Here is a 19,677-nt window from a genome sequence, read left to right on the forward strand (position 1 = left end):
GCGATTTTTTTCATGCACTAAAATTATGCTTCATTTTAACATCGAATCCATCCGAAGCGCTCAGACGACACAAAAGATACAGTTCAAAAATGAATTCATAGAACTTGAATGATGGCTTGCAGTATTTTGAAAAAGCTCTACAATAGAGAAGTTAGTTCCATTACAATAGAGTCAATTTATTTATGTACTTGAAAGCAGATTGTGCTTGTACTGTGAAAACAATAAACGAAGATTTGGTCGGATCAACAATTGTATAATGTAAACCAACAGGGTTTATTTAGAAGCAGGCTTATAATATCGAGAGTGAAGTTTTTGTTGTTATGATTTAAGGTATTGTTGTTGTTGTTTATTTTTTTACTCAGACTAGAGAAACGATAAAGCAACACAGGAGACAGAGACAGTGCCAGTTCTTCAGTAAAATCCCAACAAGATTATGCTTTAGGCTACCCTCACTGGTCTCAGAAGAGGCACTGGAAGAAGGGTGAGAAAAATGGGTTTTTTTATCGTACTTCACATAACAAAGTGTCATTCATTGCTGTAAGAAGCAGGTACAGTTTCTACAGTCATTTGACCCAGAAAATGGATGATTTCAGTAGGAGTCCCAAAATCTTGCATTCAAATAAGGATTATATAAGCAAACCCAAACTATGTTTAATTTTATCCAAAATTGCTTTGTGTTATATGACTGGAGCATGAAGTTGACATGAAATTGCAAAAATGTCAAAATCAATGAAAAATTCATAAATTCAGGGGGTTTCCTTTCAGAAAACATACAGCCCATGCTTTGAGCAAATTCATATTTGAATACATTTTTCATCTTCTATTAACACACAATATATATCAATTTCGTTTTGCTTGACAGATGGGCACACCTTTTCCTAAGCAATAATACGCAAGATCGCGACTACTTTTTCCGTCTTGGTTTTAATTTTTACTTTCCCCTTTCAAAGTCTCGCGAGACCCAGAGTATTCGAGAATTTGAGCATGTTCGTAAATAATAGGCCCTACCAGTTCTGCAACTTTTGTCGTGATCGATTCACCCGATTTTAACAATGGTGCACTATCATTGCATTGCATTAGACTGTAGTAATGATTTAAGAAAGAAACATAATATGCAGAAATATCCACAAATGATAGATTTTAATGGAAATGTGGTGGATTTTTCCCCCACTGCTGTCAGCCAGGAAATTTCCAAAGCTGAGAAGAGCTTGCGTCAAAATATATAGTTTCACGAGCTAAATTCAGAAGTTCATTTTTCCTGTATCCAGACGTTTTCATTTAAAAATGCTTTTATTTGTGGAAGGCACATGGAGTTAAATCCTCTTTCGATCCCATGTTTTGAATAAACAAAAAATGCCCAAGATCGACACGCTTTTCCGGACTTCTTTACAAGAGAGTTCCGCTAACTCGGTATTTACGATCTTGCGTATTGGGATGAAATTTAAGTTATCAAGTTACTTTTGAGAAAAAAAGGTGGGGGAAAGTCTTATTCATAATGTAATAATTCTATCAAATAAACAATATTTAAACCGTGATTTAATTGATTACAGTATACTTGGCATATCTTTAACTTATTAAGGGTTTGACATTTACTTTTTTTGAGCACTAGACCAGTCGGGCTACTTCAAATGATTTTTGCTAGACCTGACCTTAAATCCACTAGCCCTGACCAACTTTCCAGAAACTGATAGTTTCTCCATATTTAAATGTACTTAATTCAAATGACAAACATTAAGTTTGCATGAACTAAAATGTACTTAATTGTCTAAAAAAAAAAAGAGCTTTAGTCTCGTCATTCAATTTTAATTAATGCTTTCATTTTCAAACACATTTTCTGTTTCTTTAAATTCCACCCGGCACGGAAATTCTCTAGTCCATTTAAAATAAAATGACCTCAACCGTTTTTTTTTTAAATCTCTATTTCATAAGCAATGCTTTGTTTCTTTTATTTTACTTTTTTTTTTTCTTGGTACATGTACATCTTTTCTTGAGGACGAGAAGTCGCATTTGAATATAGAGACATTCCCGCACATATGTCAACACTGAAAAATGGCTGTGTACGACGTAATTTATTAATTTGATAAACAATTTCTTATATTTGATTCAAATAAACTGTTTGTTTTTTTAAATGAAAATAAATTCATCTAAAACATAACTTTACACACATTAACATCGAGTAGATGTCATAAAACATCACTTCCGACGGCAACTTATTTATTAAAACTAAAAATAGAGATCGTGTCATCATGTGGTTCAAAATTGCTCGCAAACTCTACAGTTATTCTTTTTTAGTTAAGAATAAAATATCTTATGGTTTAAAGTAAAGTTTCTTGTTTATTTTTTCAACACGACCAGTCGGACTAGTAAATCAACATTTTACTCGTCCGGACCTATAATTTAGTAGACTCAGTCGGTCGGACGTGCCTTAGTGTCAAACCCTGTTATTTAAAACACAGATCATGCTTAATTCAAGACACATTAAAAACAAAAAAATTGGGGCTTTTTTATGTACACAATCATACCTTGTTCTTCATTGACAGTGCTGTTATTAGGACATGCAAAGCTGTGTGAAAAATTTAATAGTTTTAAACCTCTGCAGTTGGATCTGCCAATTCATTATACATGTATATTCATTATATATGCAGTATGACATCAAAAAAATTACATGTACACAAAGTAGACATTGACATCCGATTTATTTCCTTGTACTTTTAATCAAAGACATGTAGGAAAAACATGGCATTATTTCAGTGTTATTTCGTTGATAAAATTACTGTGGAATCATTGTTCGTGGGGGATTGATGTTCATGAGTCACTCTTATCCACGAATTCATGTGTACTCAAACATTTTTTTAAACCAAGTAGAGTTATCTCACTTAGTGACATCGCATCACTTACCCACGAAATTATGTCCCCATGAACCAGCAAAACTTTGCTTACCCATGAACATTGGCCCCCACGAATTAGAATGATTCCACAGTAATAGATATATTCTCTTTCAATATTTTTTCAGATTTTTGTTGTTTAGACATAAATATAATCCATAAAACAGGAAAATTTACCATGTAAAACCCTCTTTTTAATATTGTTACAGTCACATTTATAAAAAGTGTCAGATATTTTTTCAAAACATATGGTACTCAAGCTGACCTCAGTCAACAGTGTTGAACTGTGCAACAACAAATGTATTGTGAATGTTTCTTTAAGGTTGAAGGAAAATTAGCAAAGAATTCGAGGGGAAAACTCCTCCGCCCCACCCCCCAAAAATAATCATGTTACAGCAATTTTCTAATTTGTCTGGGTTTGAGTGCCTTATCACTGTGACATCAAACTGTTTAGCAATTAAAATTTGAAAGTTTATTTACCTTAACCACCTCAACCCCCTTTTGAACTTGAAAGAAAAATTGAACCTCCATTAAGTTTTAAGACTGAGTTAATTGTGGTATAGTTCCAATTTTTTTAGCCGAGTTGCAACGAAGTTGAACTCGGCTATTGGTTTGGTTATGCGGGTGGGCGATTGGGTGTCAACAATTGGTTTTCAGATGATAACTCGAAAAGTTTACATTCTAATCAAATGAAATTTTGATATATTGTTGGGTACTAGGTAAGGAAGACCCCTATTAATTTTGGAGAAAATGGTCAAAGGTCAAGGTCACAATGACCAAAAATAGAATGAAAATTTCAGAAAAATTTGGTTTCCGTATGATAACTCAGAAAGTTGAAATCCGAATCAAATGATACTTTAAGATAATGTTATGTACCAGGTAAGGAAGACCCTTATTGATTTTGGAGAAAATAGGTCAAAGGTCAAGGTCACAGTGACTGAAAATAGATTTAAATTTTTTTTTTAAAATGGTTTCAGGAGGATAACTTGAAATTTTTTAATTTGAATCAAATGAAATTTGGATATATTGTTGGATACCAGCAAAGCAAGGCCCCTATTGATTTTGGATAAAAAAGGTCAAAGGTCAAGGTCACAGTGACCGAAAATAGATTGAAAACTTCAGACAAATATGGTTTCTGGACAGTAACTCGAAAAGTTTAAAACTGAATCAAATGAAACTTGGTTATATTGTTGGATAGCAGGTTAGGAAGACCCCCTATTGATTTTGGAGAAAAAGAGGTCAAGGTCACAGTCCTGAAAAAAGATTGAAAATTTTAGAAATATCTGAATCTGCATGATAACTCTAAAAAGTTCAAATCCGAATCAATTGAAATTTGGAGGTATTGTTGGGTGGGTAAGGTATCAGGTAACTCCTTTTAAAAATGTATTCATAAGAATTTATTACATTATATCCAACAATTAGTTCTTCACAATATAAATATGCCACATCATTCCTGACTTTACAATGTATCCCATGCAACTCGGCTCATGCACCCCTGGGTGCATATATTGATTTTTTTTTTTTTTTGGATTTTTTTTTTCATTATTCAGAATTTCCTTTCAGACATGTGTTTCTGGGTTTCACAAAGTGTGGACAGTATGTAGTGTCTTACACGTGTACCATGGATGCTGATCACCAGTCAGTACTGCCTATGTGTACCTATGAATACAGACTGCAGTGGTGGTGGTTTGTTCCCAATCAGCCATTACAAAAGGTAATACTGTATGTGCATATGAACAAGTGTAATTTAGTGTGGAGAAAATATAAGTGGTCTTTTCTTTACCTTTTATTTCAAAACATTGATACATGTTAGCTTTTATGAAATGGGAATATATGTGTGATATGTGTGTGTGTGTATATATATGTGTGTGTGTTTGTGTGTGTTTGTATATATATATATATAATTATTATTACTTTTCGCAATGATCGGTAAAAATATAGGGGTTTTTTTTTTAATTAAAAAAGATACACGAAGACGTTTAGTAAAGCTTTAGCGCTTTCATTTCAAATCTTCAAAAGCTTCACATTTGTGTATGTATGTGTGTGTGTGTGTGTGTATATATATATATATATATATATCCTTGCTCAAATTCTGCTTATACAGTATTCAAGTAAGTGTAGATATAGGTCAGACAATTACACATAATGATTTTGCCTTCTTTTGCACAGATTTCAGAAATCAAACTATTTGGAGAGGAAGAATTGACAGTAGACTTGTACATTTCTTTTTGTGAGTGGCCATCTGACCACTGTAAAGTACTGATATTTGGACATAGGTAAGCAAAGCAAAATGTTGTGACTGTCTTTTGAACACTTAGTGCTAGGACTTTCAAATTTCAAATATGTATTCCATGTGACAAGAGTTTTCTTTTGGTACCAGAATTGCATTGCTGCCATCAATGTTTCACATGACATTCTGTAGATTTCATTTTGTGGAGTCATTGTCAGAAATACGCTTATGCCATCTGTAACAGAGAAGTGTGGTGACGACTGTGACATTTCTTACTATTCTAGTTATATCTGCACTCTAACTTTGTGGTGTCTTCAACACTTTCTGTAAGTTTCTGATGTTCTTCCTGTTTTATTATCAGACAGAATGTAGGGTGTTTTAGAGAACACTCAGTCTTGTGAAGTGTGTGTGTTTGTCAAAATTTGAGAATTAGCTATCAATATTTTGATATCAAGTTGAGGGATAGCTGCTAAGGTTACAAGTTCTGTGTCATTTGTCTCCAGGAATTGATCTACCTGAATTACTTCAATCTTTCTTATAATTGCATGTCACAGTGAACTAAGATCCAACAGGCTGTCTCCTATCTTGTTATGTTATGCAGGATCTCACATGGAAGTTTCTTGAACATGATTAGTAGTAACAAAGAACCATACATCTCAGGAACTGTACCTAGCAACTCCAGTGCTCTGGTATACTGTAGAATCACTTAAATTCGTGGGGGGCAATTTCTGTTGATTGCTGAACTTTTACGGGTTTGTGGGGACGTAATTTCGTGGATTTATATATTTGTAAAATTCTTGTATTCTAGTTGTCTTTATTCGTTGAGGATGTAAATTCGTGGGTGAGGTGTACCCACGAATTCTACAAAAATTGAGCCACCACGAATTCTAATGATTCCACAGTAACTCTCTGATTTATCACAGAATTATTTAAGATTACTAAACCATTAGGGACAGGCAAATCATCAAGTGAATGGATGTACAAATTTGCAATTTTGTCTTTACAACTGTAATGTTCAAGTAAAGCTTCTTCAGCATTTCTGTAATTATACCCCCCGCAACAAGTTGTGGGGGGGTATACTGGAATCGGGTTGTCTGTCCGTCCGTCTGTAGACGCAATGGTTTCCAGGCTCTAAAGCATTATCCTTTCCACCTACAGTCACCATATCATACATATGGACTACCCATGGGATGAAGATATTCCCTATTGATTTTGGGGTCAAAAGGTCAAAGGTCAAGCGCACTGGACATCGAAGTAGCAGTATGGTTTCCGGGCTCTAAAGCGTTATCCTTTCCACCTACAGTCACCATATCATACATATGGACTACCTATGGGATGAAGATGTTCCCTATCAATTTTGGGGTCCAAAGGTCAAGCGCACTGGACATTGAAGTAGCAATATGGTTTCCGGGCTCTAAATCGTTATCCTTTCCACCTACAGTCACCATATCATACATATGGACTACCCATGGGATGAAGATGTTCCCTATCGATTTTGGGGTCAAAAGGTCAAAGTTCAAGCGCACTGGACATTGAAGTAGCAATATGGTTTCCGAGCTCTAAAGCGTTATCCTTTCCACCTACAGTCACCATATCATACATGTGGACTACACATGGGATGAAGATGTTCCCTATCAATTTTGGGGTCAAAAGGTCAAAGGTCACGCACACTTGACATCGAAGTAGCAATATGGTTTCCATTTAAATTCTTTAATGGCTTTTTTTATCGCATGGAGATGCTGTGTTCCTAGATACCTTTTGGATCATAATACTGAAGTTTTACCTATTACCAACACCCTTTGGGAGATTGGGGTAAGTGGGGAGTATTCTTAGTGAGCATTGCTCACAGTACCTCTTGTTTCTATTAGTGAGCGAGAATCCCAATATTACCTGTAAAACCTCCCCGAACAAAAATGAATTTAGGTAGGTAAATTTTATACCTAGGAAAGATTGTCGTTGTTATGGACACTTACTGCAAACGAGTCCCAAAATGTTTGCCAGTCCAGTAGATTTCAATAAACTTTGGCAAATCAAGTTTTATTGATATATGTGTATGAGTTTTAGCATTTCCAAACACAGGGAAGAATCATTACATGGAACAAATTGGGTTGCATTCATATTTAAATCTGATGATTATTGAGCTTGATTGTATAAATGTGTTGGAACAGATTGAGTGTTTGATGTATTGTTTGTAAATTCCTCATTATCTTTAGCCTTAAAACTAACATATATGTGCTCATGTGATTCATCTACTTTGGTCTGTATCTCCATATCCTCTGACAATCCTTGTAGAATTACTATATCTAGTTTTTTCAGTCAGTCCTGTTTCTCTTTCAGTATTTCAATAATTTCTGACTGCGATGCATTTCTGATTCCAAATTGTTTTGTTTTTTTAATTGGTTTGATAGCACCATGATAGCCAGCTCGTATACCTTTTAACTTTGGTATATCTATTTTTCTTCAAAATCCTAAGTTTTTATCACAGCACAAAATATTTGGAAAAGACAATAAACAAAGACGTCTGTACCAATGCATTGTGTTTAATTTCTCTATCTGCTATAAACAAACTGTAAAAAGAGTTCTGTGGTATGTCTGTTGACATACATTCTTCACAGACAATTTTAAGAATGAAAAATATGTTTACAATACATTGGAAATAGCATCCCACAATCAATACATAATACAATAATAATATTGCATATACATGTACTATGAAACACAGGACCAGCAGAAAACAGTTCACTATCACTAAATTTCGTTATATCCATCATTTTTTATTATTTTTCCTATCATAGGGGAATAAATATAACTTTACAAGAAGAGTGAATTCATTATAAGCATGTTTTACTGTATGTGAGTGAGAGAGAGGGGTGGGGGAGAAATTAATTCATTTTATGCTATTTATGAATTTTACATTGAATGTGAAAGCAGACTTGGTCTTAAAACATAAAGCATCTCTAATCATTTGCTTCTGATATTACATGTACTAATGATTCTCTAAACTGTTGCCACTCAGAAGTTTATATAGCAAATACCAAGGGAATATCAACATTGCTTACTTTTATATTTCTGTATGTATTGTTTTGCATGCATTTACTTAGAATTCAATGAATTTGTTATTCTTCATTCAGTATGTTGCCATTAAAGACAAGTTTTACTGCAAAAATGAAAGCAGTGTTATGAAAGATGCTCAAACAAATTTCATTTTTTTAAAAATGAAATAATTTTTGTAACTTTATCCTGGATGAATCAAAATTGTACAGAAAAATGAATGCACAAGAATATCACATTGTTTACATACTATAGGTCTCATAGAGGTACACATATTTATTGTAAAAGTTGACTTAATACATGTACTTGTATCTCATTACAGTATCCCAAGCCAAACAACAGATGGATGTTCCTCATGTTATATGACAATAACATCAGTTCCTCCCCTCCAGCATTGTGAATTTTGTCAAATGATACCTCCAGGTATGAATGCACAAAATCAGTAGATTCAGAAAAGAATTGTTACCATAAAACTTATTCTGTATGAATATTCAATAGTTATTATATTTTTTTCATGCAAAATGCTGTATAAATACTGATATGTAATGGTGGAAACTTTTTGTGCAATTTAGATGAAGACAAAAAGCAGAAGCCAATCAAATTTCCTTGTATGAAGCATGCTTTCTCTGTACATACAAAGTTTGAGTTAACTCCTCCATTTCCCCCATTTGGACCAAGAACACAGTTGAAAATCAATGGAGTAGCTGTCATAAATACTGGGGATTCCATAGTGGCTCTCACAGTTAATGTAGATGGCTTTGATGAAGAGGAATCTACCTCCATAGCATTAACAGAAGTATCAATTCTTATAGACAATCAAAATAAAGATCAGTATTTAGAGAATCCAAAGCTTGAAAGTCTTAAGCAGAATTCCAAGGGACCAGTTTCACCAACATTGTGCGAGTGTCGTCGTAAATACACAGACCCCACTCTCTGTCCTTCACCACATTCTGTGGATTTGATGGATGAGAGTCAGAAGGAAAACATGGATGGTGGCTTGTTGAAGGAGTGCACTCGTCAACGCTCTCCGAGAGCTAGTTATATGGAGGGATCAAAGTTATGCAAGCATGGTGGGTCTCTAGTGCCTTCCTCACAAGATTGGTTGGATAATATTAATGTGATGACAGATACCTCACAAACTGGAGATGTTCTGATGCAGAATAATTCAGTGATGCAAGAGGTCCATGAAAGTGGATCTCAGGTCCACACTATTGATAAGGATAATTCTCCACTGGATTCCATTAAGTGCCTTAAATCACCCTCCAAATGTGATAACAATGATCTGAGCAAATGTAACTCTCCTCTTATAAGTATGTCACAGAAGTCCACCCCACCAAACGAACCCACAGATAATGCAAGATCCACATCATCTCCCAGCCAGCCCAGCAACTGCCGTTCTCCTGGCCCAGCTAAGTCCCCAGGGCCCCTTTACAGCCCAGTGTGTAGCCCACTTCAACCCAACTCCAACTGTAACAACTGTCTTTTTGGAATTAAGAATACTGCTTCCTCCCAACGATCTTTCTTTTCTCCATCCAATAGTGGTACCAGCACCACTAGTACCAGTAAGAGTGCAGACAGTGTGTATTTACAAGTCAATGAAACAAGGACTGTTACCTACACTGTCCGCAAGTTCTCCCATGCTTTACAGAGTGGAAATCAGTCTCCTGGCATTGTGGAAGGTAAAGTGGAAGTTGAAGATGATATGACATTTGCATATATATGTATTGTGCCTTTTAAGATTCAGTGGTTAAATTATGCAATCATTCGGTGTATTTGAATTTTGTTTGCGGGTCAGTGCATTTGGTTAGCTCTCTGTGTCAGTTAAAAAATTTGTGCTCTTCAGTTTTTATGCTCACATCTGATTTTATCAAGGTAACAGTTCATTGCAATATAAGGTATTTTAAAACATGTTATCATAAGAGTTTCTTGTTTCAGAGGACTTTGATCTTGCCTATAGAAGTATATTACCTCTAGAAGTTTATGGTGACAAAGAGAAACCTCTTCCTCCAGCACACTGTAGAGAGGCACCGCAGGTAATGTACATGTAGCCATGGTAATACAGAACAAATAGGAAATATTTCAGTTACTTCTAGTAGGTTAATGTCAAAAGAAAAATACTTAATGTGCAATAGTTCTATTCATGATTATTAGAGAAAAACAACTTCAAATACTGTAGAGCGAATTTTTTCTCCTGGTGTAAATTTTGGAGATTTTCTTCCTCATAAGGTAATAATCAAATAATTTTCGCTTACTGTATTTTGGCAGGCATGGGGTTCCAAAACATCAACAACAAAAAACAAAACAAAAAAACATGACAAGCAATTTAGTCATTAGTAATTACTTATTTGTAAAACTATTAGTAAAGTTTTACTGTTGTCAGAAACAGCTGACATAAAGTTAAAGCCAGTAGGCCTAATTTATCTACCTCCAAAGCTAAAGAGTGCTACATGTACCTTTGTCATGAAACCATTTCAAACCAACTGCAACTGGTATGCAGAGTTATCTTTCTTGCAAAAGTACATGATTGCAGACTTGTTTGGGTGCAAATTTAGATATTAAATATCATCCTGAGGAAAAAACCGCTATACAATAATTGACAGTTTTTGCATTGAAAATGTTCTGCTTCTTAACATTTATTTTTGGAAGATACTGCCTATTGAATAAATTTGTTGTGAGAAATCAAACAAATTTTGTATGCCGTAGGAATGTGTTCGAGTGACACAGATGACCTTTGATGTGGAACATTACTTAGAGGAGGTCATAGGTCACTTTGCTGATTGGGGTCACAGATACATAGCTTTCACCAACTATGACCTGCAGATTCTAGATGTAAGATATTTTTATACAATGATTTTAATGAGAATTATGTATTGAATGGGTTTTATGTCAGTTCTGAGTTACCCAAAATATTAGATAATTGCATTCTGCATTTGAAAGACCTTACAACAGGTATGAGTCTATCCTATTTTCATTTGGTTTTTTAATCAGATTATCTCAAGACAGCATGTGCATATAAATAAGACTATATTTTTGATACATTTATTTGAAGTTTTCAGGAAGACTTTGTGGCTTTATAAAAGGTAACCTAGGAAGGCAAGCTATTTCTAACTAAACCCCTTGATACTTGGTGCAAAAATAGTAACAGAGTGTAACGAATTTCAATAAATTTTTATTTTTCCAGAGAGAATTCTTAATTATACATGTATTTGTAGTCAGCTCCAGCCTCTGGTTCAATAAAAAAATTCTACAAACAGGCCTTCAAGCAGCCTTATATTTCCTATAGAATCCTTATATATTTTACAGTCCCCTATAATCTCTATTTTTGCTTGAAAATGGCATTTTTCCCTATATTAGGCCTATAAATTTGTCAAAAATTAATGTTATTCTATGTTTTTCCTCACTTCGCTTGCTTAATGAGAACAATGTAGTTTCAGTTTTCCATCATCTTTACATGTGCATCCGCAGTCATCTGTTGCGTGTTAATAATTGAACATTTTTAACTTTTTGATAACTGCCATTTAATCTAATTAAAATTAGATCCTTTGATCCGCTCTCGTATATTGCTACACAAGGCACTAGTAGTGATATGCATGAGCAGATCTGATTTAATTAGATTGACTGCCATTCTAATTCTTTTCAAATTTAGTATGAAGCATCTCTGGGACAAGGCTGGCATAAACTGTTAATTTCAGGACTTCTGCACCCCTGGGGGCTTTAATAGGGGTGGGGCAGAAAACTGCCAAAAAGTGACAAATTTTCAAAAATGTTAAAGGAGAACTAAATGAACTCAATGGGTTTAAAGATATCCAAAGTTTTTCAAATTGGTTGAGTTATATAGTGAATATGGCTAGGAACACCAACCCTCTTCTTATATTAGGGGTATTCAACTTAATACCAAACAGATCCTGTATATGCATATTTAAGTTCAGCAAGGACCCATTCATTGAAGTTCAAACAAATATTAATTCAGTTTAGAGGTATAGAGGGAAGTGTCATTGTTTAAAAGAATTTCCCATTTATGATACATGTATTTACTTTTTCAATAATTTTGATATAATTTACATTATTTTAGGTGTGTACTCTCTAATTTACATTATTTTAGGTGTGTACTCTCTAATTTACATAATTTTAGGTGTGTACTCTCTAATTTACATAATTTTAGGTGTGTACTTTCTAATTTACATTATTTTAGGTGTGTACTCTTTAATTTACATAATTTTAGGTGTGTACTCTCTAATTTACATAATTTTAGGTGTGTACTCTCTAATTTACATTATTTTAGGTGTGTACTCTTTAATTTACATAATTTTAGGTGTGTACTCTCTAATTTACATTATTTTAGGTGTGTACTCTCTAATTTACATAATTTTAGGTGTGTACTCTCTAATTTACATTATTTTAGGTGTGTACTCTTTAATTTACATAATTTTAGGTGTGTACTCTCTAATTTACATAATTTTAGGTGTGTACTCTCTAATTTACATTATTTTAGGTGTGTACTCTTTAATTTACATAATTTTAGGTGTGTACTCTCTAATTTACATTATTTTAGGTGTGTACTCTCTAATTTACATAATTTTAGGTGTGTACTCTCTAATTTACATAATTTTAGGTGTGTACTCTCTAATTTACATTATTTTAGGTGTGTACTCTTTAATTTACATAATTTTAGGTGTGTACTCTCTAATTTACATTATTTTAGGTGTGTGCTGAGAGTACAACAGTGATAGGCAAAGTGTTTGCATTAATACATGCCAAAGAAGAATTTGATACAAACAGGAAAATCAAACGCAGGTTTGCAAATATCCCTACACTGATACTTTTTATACGCCCGTCTTAAGACGGGACGTATTATGGTATGGCATTCATGTCCGTCCGTCTGTCCATCCGTCTGTTAGCTTTTTCGTGTCCGACCCGTAACTTAAATACTACAAGGCCTAGAATCATCAAACTTTGTCTGTAGATACATTTTGGGTAGAAGGTGTGTCGCACATTAAAACCAGGTCACTGTGACTTTTCATTAAGAAGATATGGCCATATATGGCAAAAACTTGTCCGGCTCATAACTTGAAAACTATTAGACCTAGAATCACCAAAATTGGTCAACTAATGCATCTTAGGTAAAAGGTGTGTCGCATCCTACTTTAAGGTCACTGTGACATTTAATTAAGGTGATATTAAAAAAAATGTTTTAATGGGTACAATCTATACTGTTAACAATATGTGACGGGCGTATCATGTGCCGTGGTGGTGCACTTTATTTGGTGATAAAGTTTAATTTTAAGCAGTGTTATTTGAATGGTAGATCACTTTTGAATGTCTGTATTGAATGTTGTTAATCTGCCTTTTTTTAAATTGAATGTAGTAAGAACGCCATCAGAAGATATCAGACAAGTTTCTGTTTTGCTTGGAATCTTGCCACAGGTAAGAAGTTAAAATAATCTGATACAGGTGAATTGAGGGTTTAAATATTGAATTCATACAAATACACATTCATCAACTACATCATTATTATAAAATGCCTGTACGCCCACAATAAGAGTAACAGTAAATATAATTATGATTTGACTCTGCTTTGTTGATATATGTACATTGTATTTGCTGTAAATTTTACAGTCAACTTTATCACTTTATCATCCTTGTATGAAACTTACAATACTCAACATTATATATAATTTTTTTAAGGAGGATATGAAACACAATTCATTGGTGATTTGACAGAAGTTGATGAAGTGGAAATTCGGAGGATTGAAAACACTTGGTATGATGTTTGACTTATCATTACGATACTTGTCAGTGGCAATCTGTTAGTATTGTACCAGGTATATTAACTGAATTTAATTTAGTTTGACAGGGTGCATTCAGACTGCTATCCCTTTGTAACTGACAAGGGATTACACATTTCTATTCCCATTTTACCAACAGTGAATGCTACCTGGCATTAAGATATGAATTCTTTTTAATTTCCAAGTTTAAATGTGAAAGATCAAGATGCCGGGATGGACATTCTGAAATGTTCTGTTTACAAGATTTCTGTTGTATTTTACATCAAATTTCAACATCACTTACATGGATGTTATCTTACTTTAAAGATTTACTTTCCTTTTTATCAGCTCACCTGAGTTGTAAGGTTAAAATGAGCATTATATATATGACATGTTGTCTGTCCATCTGTCAGGTGAGCATTTTCAATGACCTTTTGTCTGTCTGTCCATCTATCTATCTGTAAACTTTACACATTTTTTATTTCTTCTCTCACTGGACCAATTTCCACCAAACTTACCATAAAGCATCATTGGGTAAAGGGGATTCAAAATTATTCAATGAAGGGTCAAAATCTTTTCAAAGGGGAGATAATTAAGAAATGGCATCTTTTAGGAATCTTCCTCTCAAGAAACAATGGACCAGAAATAGTCAAACTTATACAGTGATTGTTTATTTTTTTTTCAAACTACCACCCCTCCTTTTGAATTGGGAAAAAATGGCGACATTTTCCTCAAATTGAGAAAAATCATTCATAGTACATCAAAATGATAAAGATGCATAAAATAATCAAATAACAATTTTTTTGTTTGAGGTTTATTTCAGATCTAATTTAAAATCATAAAAGAAATAATTATTTAACATTAAATATGTATTGCAAGTCACACCTTGTATGTATATTATTTACTTTTTCAATTTCTAAGAAATTCTTATTGTCTAATTTCATAAAGAAAATAATAAATTATCAATTCACCAGCATTTGTACCCATAAACTTGTAAATATTATATTAATAATCAAGTTTCCAGAATGTCTCTCCTGTTTGTATTTTTCGGATTTTAGTAAAACCCTATACTGTTGGCCACTTCCTGTTATTAGCCTGACCCTACATGTAATGGCGGTCAAACTAAATTGTCAACAATATGGCTTAATGTGTATCTGGAAACTATATACTTCGCTGCATATCTGCTTATATGAATGCCTCTATTGTTTTACATATTTTTTACAAAACCTTTTGCATGTGCAGTGGTTTGGAGAATAAAACTGAGAGAAAAACGTATTTACTCTTTGTCAGCAATATATGGTAACCCTTTTTTTAAATGGCCTAATTTTCCTAGATTTGAAATTGGGAAAAACATATATATAATTGGGAAAAAACAGCTAATTTTAGTGAGGGGAAACAGCGGAATATCGGTGGCATTTTGTCCCCCAAAAAATCACTGTTATGTGAAATCTTCCTTAAAGAATTTAAATTCAAAATTGAACAAATCTTGGTCCCCGGGAGTAGGGTTTGATCGCAATAGGGATCATAGGTTTAAATGCAGAATTACAGAAAAAAAATCTTCTCAAGAGCAACAGGATCTTGGATTAGTCATATTGATATGCAAACATTCTCAGGTAATGCAGACTCAAGTTTATTCAAAGCATGACCGTGGTAGGTAGGGTGAGGCCACAATAATGGAACAGAGTTTTATATGGGAATATAGAGGGAAAAACTTTTAAAATCTTTCTCTCAAAAGCAACAGTCATGATAAGTAAGCATCCTCAGGTAGTACAGAGTCAGGTTTGTTCAATTTGTGGCTCCTGGGGGGCTGGATTAAGCCACAATAAAGGGTCAATTATTCACATGGGAATATTCAATAAAAAGTCTTCAAAAATCTAATGGGCAGCTAAGCCATGATTAGTCATGTTAATAGGCAGGCATCCGCAGGTAGTGCAGATTCAGATTTGTTGAAATCAATGTTACCAAGGGTAGGGTGGGGCCACAATAGGGGGTCACAGTGGAGTTTTATATGGGAATTCATAGCAAAAAATCATATAAAAAATCTTCTCAAGAGTAGGAAGGCCATGATAAGTGATTTTAGTATGCAAACATCCTCGGGTAGTTCTGTTCAGATTCAAGTTTATTCAAATCCTGGCCCAAGGGAGGGTTGGTGGTGGTAGGATGGGGCCTCAATAAGGGATCAAAGTTTTTCATAAGAATAAATCTTTTAAAACTCTTATTATCAAGAACAACAGGGTCAGGATTAGTCATATCAATAAGCAAGCAGCCTCAGGTAATGCAAATTCAAGTTCTTTCAAATCATTGTCCTTGTTGAAGTTTGGATCCAATATGGATTCAACGTTTTACATGAGTATGTATGAAAAATACTTTGAAAATCTTTTTTTTAATATGGATCATGGTGTTAGAGTGGGGCTAGCATCAGGGATTAATTTTTTTTTTACATGAATATAGGGTAATATGTTGTGTGGATTCAAGTCGGGTTAAGTCATAACTATATGCTGAAGGTGGGGTCATAACATGGGTTCAAAATTTTTCATGGGAATAAAAAGGATTAAAAAAAAAAAATTTAAAAGTCTGCTAAAAACAACAGGACCAGGTTGACTCAGGTGAGCTTTGTGGCCCATGGGCTTCTTGTTTTTCAATGTCAAGCGCCTAATTGAACAAGTCACTGAAGGCAGAAATTGAACAAGTCACTGAAGGCAGAAATTGAACAAGTCACTGAAGGCAGAAATTGAACAAGTCACCAAAGGCAGAAATTGAAAGTTCCTGTTCTTGTGCACAAGTTTTATCAGATTTTTATGCTATTTTTGCAAGAATGCTACTTTGCAGAAAGATCTTGGTTCCTCTTTATTTTCAAGTGTAAGATATCATTACAGGATCATTGGAAGGGATTTTATTAATACCTATATTACAAGAGGATGCTCCAGTTCACAAAGCCTTCTAAACCATCAAATTTGCTTGAGATAAATACTTTGAGATTTACAGAGACTGGAAATATATTTATGAAGTATTTTAGTTAAATTTATTGTTCTATGATAATCCAGACAAATGATGCTGAGAGAAGAGTTTGTGGCTTAAAAGTTTAAACTGTAATTTAATTTCAGGAAAGAATGGAAACCTGGCTTTAAAGAGTGTGCCATGCTGAGACGACAGATGTACATTCCTCAGTCCACACAATGTTATGTCAATGTGTTGTCAAATGAGTCTGTCATTAAAGGTGTGTGTTTCTCAAGTTGCTTTGAATATAATTTTTGAAAGTATCACAACTGTATTTGAACAAAATTAGTTGTTGTCATTAAAAAACCTTCAAAGTATGTACATGTACTAATGATATCTGCATACATGTTATATTTCATACTTTTCAAGCCCATCTCACACTCTCACACGTAGATGAAAATTTTTATTTTAAAAAACTCTGTCTCCTTATGTCTTTGAAATCACCACATCTCAGATGAACTGACACAAATAGTAAGAAACCATAAATGTATGCCTGTTGTTCACAGGTAATCTGCTTATTCATATATAGCTAATATCAATTATTGTAATTACCAAGAGTATATTGAACAATTCATGGCATATTTGATAAATACTTTTCTCACATTATCACAGTGTGAGACCGACATTACCCGCTTGAGACAGCCATGTGAGATTTTTCTATCTTACACTGCTACGACATCATTATGTTTATTGTATGATTTACGTTACATGTAGAAGTAAAATATTTTGAACTGTAGTCTTTAAATCTTGATTTAATATAGCTTTCTAAGGGTCAGTCTTGGGTTTTTTAGTTTACACATTAAGTATAAACCATTTTTGGGTATGCTCTTTCTGACTGTATAATTGGTTTTTGCATTTAATTTCAAATGAGGATTTTGATGATTTTTAAATCTTCTCAAAGCTCCTGAATTAATGCACTAAACTGTAGATAAAATGTGAGAAAAATAATTCTTAATTATTACTCATGTGAGATAGGGAAATTCCACCTCAGGGACAAGATTTGTTGTCTAGGAATCGGCAAAGACTTGTCCTAGATTGCGAATCTTGTCCCTGAGGTGGAATTTCCCAATCTCACACTCATACTAATGAAGGATATTATAAGTCACTTTAAATTCAACACACAATGCTATTTTTCACCATGCTACATAATGATATAATTTCAAGCCTGAAATCTTTAGAAGGCTTGTAAATCAAGGAAATAGGGGAATACATCATTATACCATACTCCAGTTTACAAAATAAAGTCACTGATTTTGAAAGATGATATAAAAGTGAAATGATTGATGCAATGAACTGTCTCTTTAAAACTTCAATAATGTTACACAAATATCTGAAAATCAAAAATGTATATGAAAATCATTATTAATTGTTATCTAAGCAATTAGTTTTGGCAGAATTAACACAGTCTGCTGAAATATTATACATGTATGAATTTTCCGTTGAAATTAGTATTTGTAACTACCTAATGCTAGCTTTAATATTAATGTATTAATAAATGAAGATCTTATTCTTTTTTTACATGTGTTTGAAAAGGGATGAGCTTTTTTTTTTTTACATTTCAAAACAATCAAACAACAATCTTTACAGTCATGAGTGTTGTATTGGAAATTCTTCAAAGTCTTTGTTGTTGTGATACCAATAAAAATCTCACCCAAAGACCCCCCAAATTTCATCCTTAAATGAGCAACCCTTTGCTTCATTGAATTCATCATGTATATACATGCATCTGGACAACACTGATAATGTGATGGAGAGAATTGAGATCCTCTATGTATACAGCAATAAATACAGGGTATTTAAAAAGAAACTGGAGGATAAATTCCATTCTACATGTATAACTGTGTGCTAGTGCAAACTCTTATGGAAAACTAAATCTGGTCTAGAGTGGGGTTTTCTGAAGAAGAAGAAGAAGAAAAGGGGGGGGGGGGTATTTTACTCTATAAGATTGGTAGTTCTTTGTATATTACATACCTATGTAATAACTAAAAGCATGGTTTTATCAATACAATGAAATACATTATTTTCTTCATATGCACAAGATTGTTTGCAGATGCATTATATATACTAATATATTGGATTTAAATGGGTATAAACTGCCAATGTAAATATTCTTGTGACTATTTATCTGTGTTGGTGTATCTGTAGTACATTTGCTACTTCGATAAGATTTTTATTCACATGGTAAAATTCATACAAGGACTGATTATTGTTTTTCTTTGACAGGAGAGTCCCTCAAGTTCATCATAGCTCCTCAGCATTATGTTGCCCTCCTGATCTAGATCCTAGCAAACTAGCTCTTCAGCAGTATTTTGCTGTCCTGATCTAGATCCTAGTTAGCTCGACCAACACTCAATCAGTTGCAGATTTCATTACAGTTTGAATCAGTGATATTTCAACAAAGAATATCTTTATACTTTTCATGATTCATATAAATGTTTTCATTTTCATGAAAAAGACCTTTTAATACATATGAAAATATCATACAGTTCTCAAGAATGTGACAAAAATAGGTTGTAGATCTTTCTATCATTTCAAGTCAGTGTCAAATCTTTTGTTTTATGAACAAATCCAATGCATAAAAGTTCTTCAGGAATCAGGATTTTAAAAGGGCATATGCACTGTTGTTGCTTTTCATTCAAAATAATGCAAACATTGTTTTCACATTGACATGTACATAAGGAGTGTTACTGTTACATGAGAAATAAAATTGAAACAATGATTATGGCTCGATTTATTTCCTTTTGAAAAA

The 19,677-nt window shown here is 33.6% G+C and overlaps 1 protein-coding gene across 1 annotated transcript; it reads left to right on the forward strand.

Annotated features, from left to right (window-relative positions):
- The first annotated feature begins 23 nt into the window (after positions 1–23).
- Positions 24–19,647, forward strand: LOC125651517 (DDB1- and CUL4-associated factor 15-like). Its single transcript, XM_048880145.2, has 13 exons — positions 24–150; positions 363–481; positions 4,449–4,599; positions 5,055–5,161; positions 8,489–8,589; positions 8,739–9,845; positions 10,102–10,199; positions 10,870–10,995; positions 12,869–12,960; positions 13,532–13,590; positions 13,852–13,927; positions 17,036–17,148; positions 19,152–19,647. The coding sequence occupies exons 1-13, from the start codon at positions 109–111 to the stop codon at positions 19,205–19,207; spliced, it is 2,247 nt and encodes a 748-aa protein (XP_048736102.1). The 5' UTR covers positions 24–108; the 3' UTR covers positions 19,208–19,647.
- Positions 19,648–19,677: the final 30 nt, after the last annotated feature.

Source organism: Ostrea edulis, chromosome 5 (genome assembly GCF_947568905.1).
Source record: "Ostrea edulis chromosome 5, xbOstEdul1.1, whole genome shotgun sequence".
Taxonomy (NCBI): Eukaryota; Metazoa; Mollusca; class Bivalvia; order Ostreida; family Ostreidae; genus Ostrea; species Ostrea edulis.

Coding starts and splice junctions, on each gene's coding strand:
- LOC125651517 (XM_048880145.2), top strand. CDS start 109: ATGATGGCTTGCAGTATTTTGAAAAAGCTCTACAATAGAGAA. Junction 4,600..5,054: donor CCAATCAGCCATTACAAAAG/GTAATACTGTAT, acceptor TCTTTTGCACAG/ATTTCAGAAATCAAACTATT. Junction 5,162..8,488: donor GTACTGATATTTGGACATAG/GTAAGCAAAGCA, acceptor ATCTCATTACAG/TATCCCAAGCCAAACAACAG.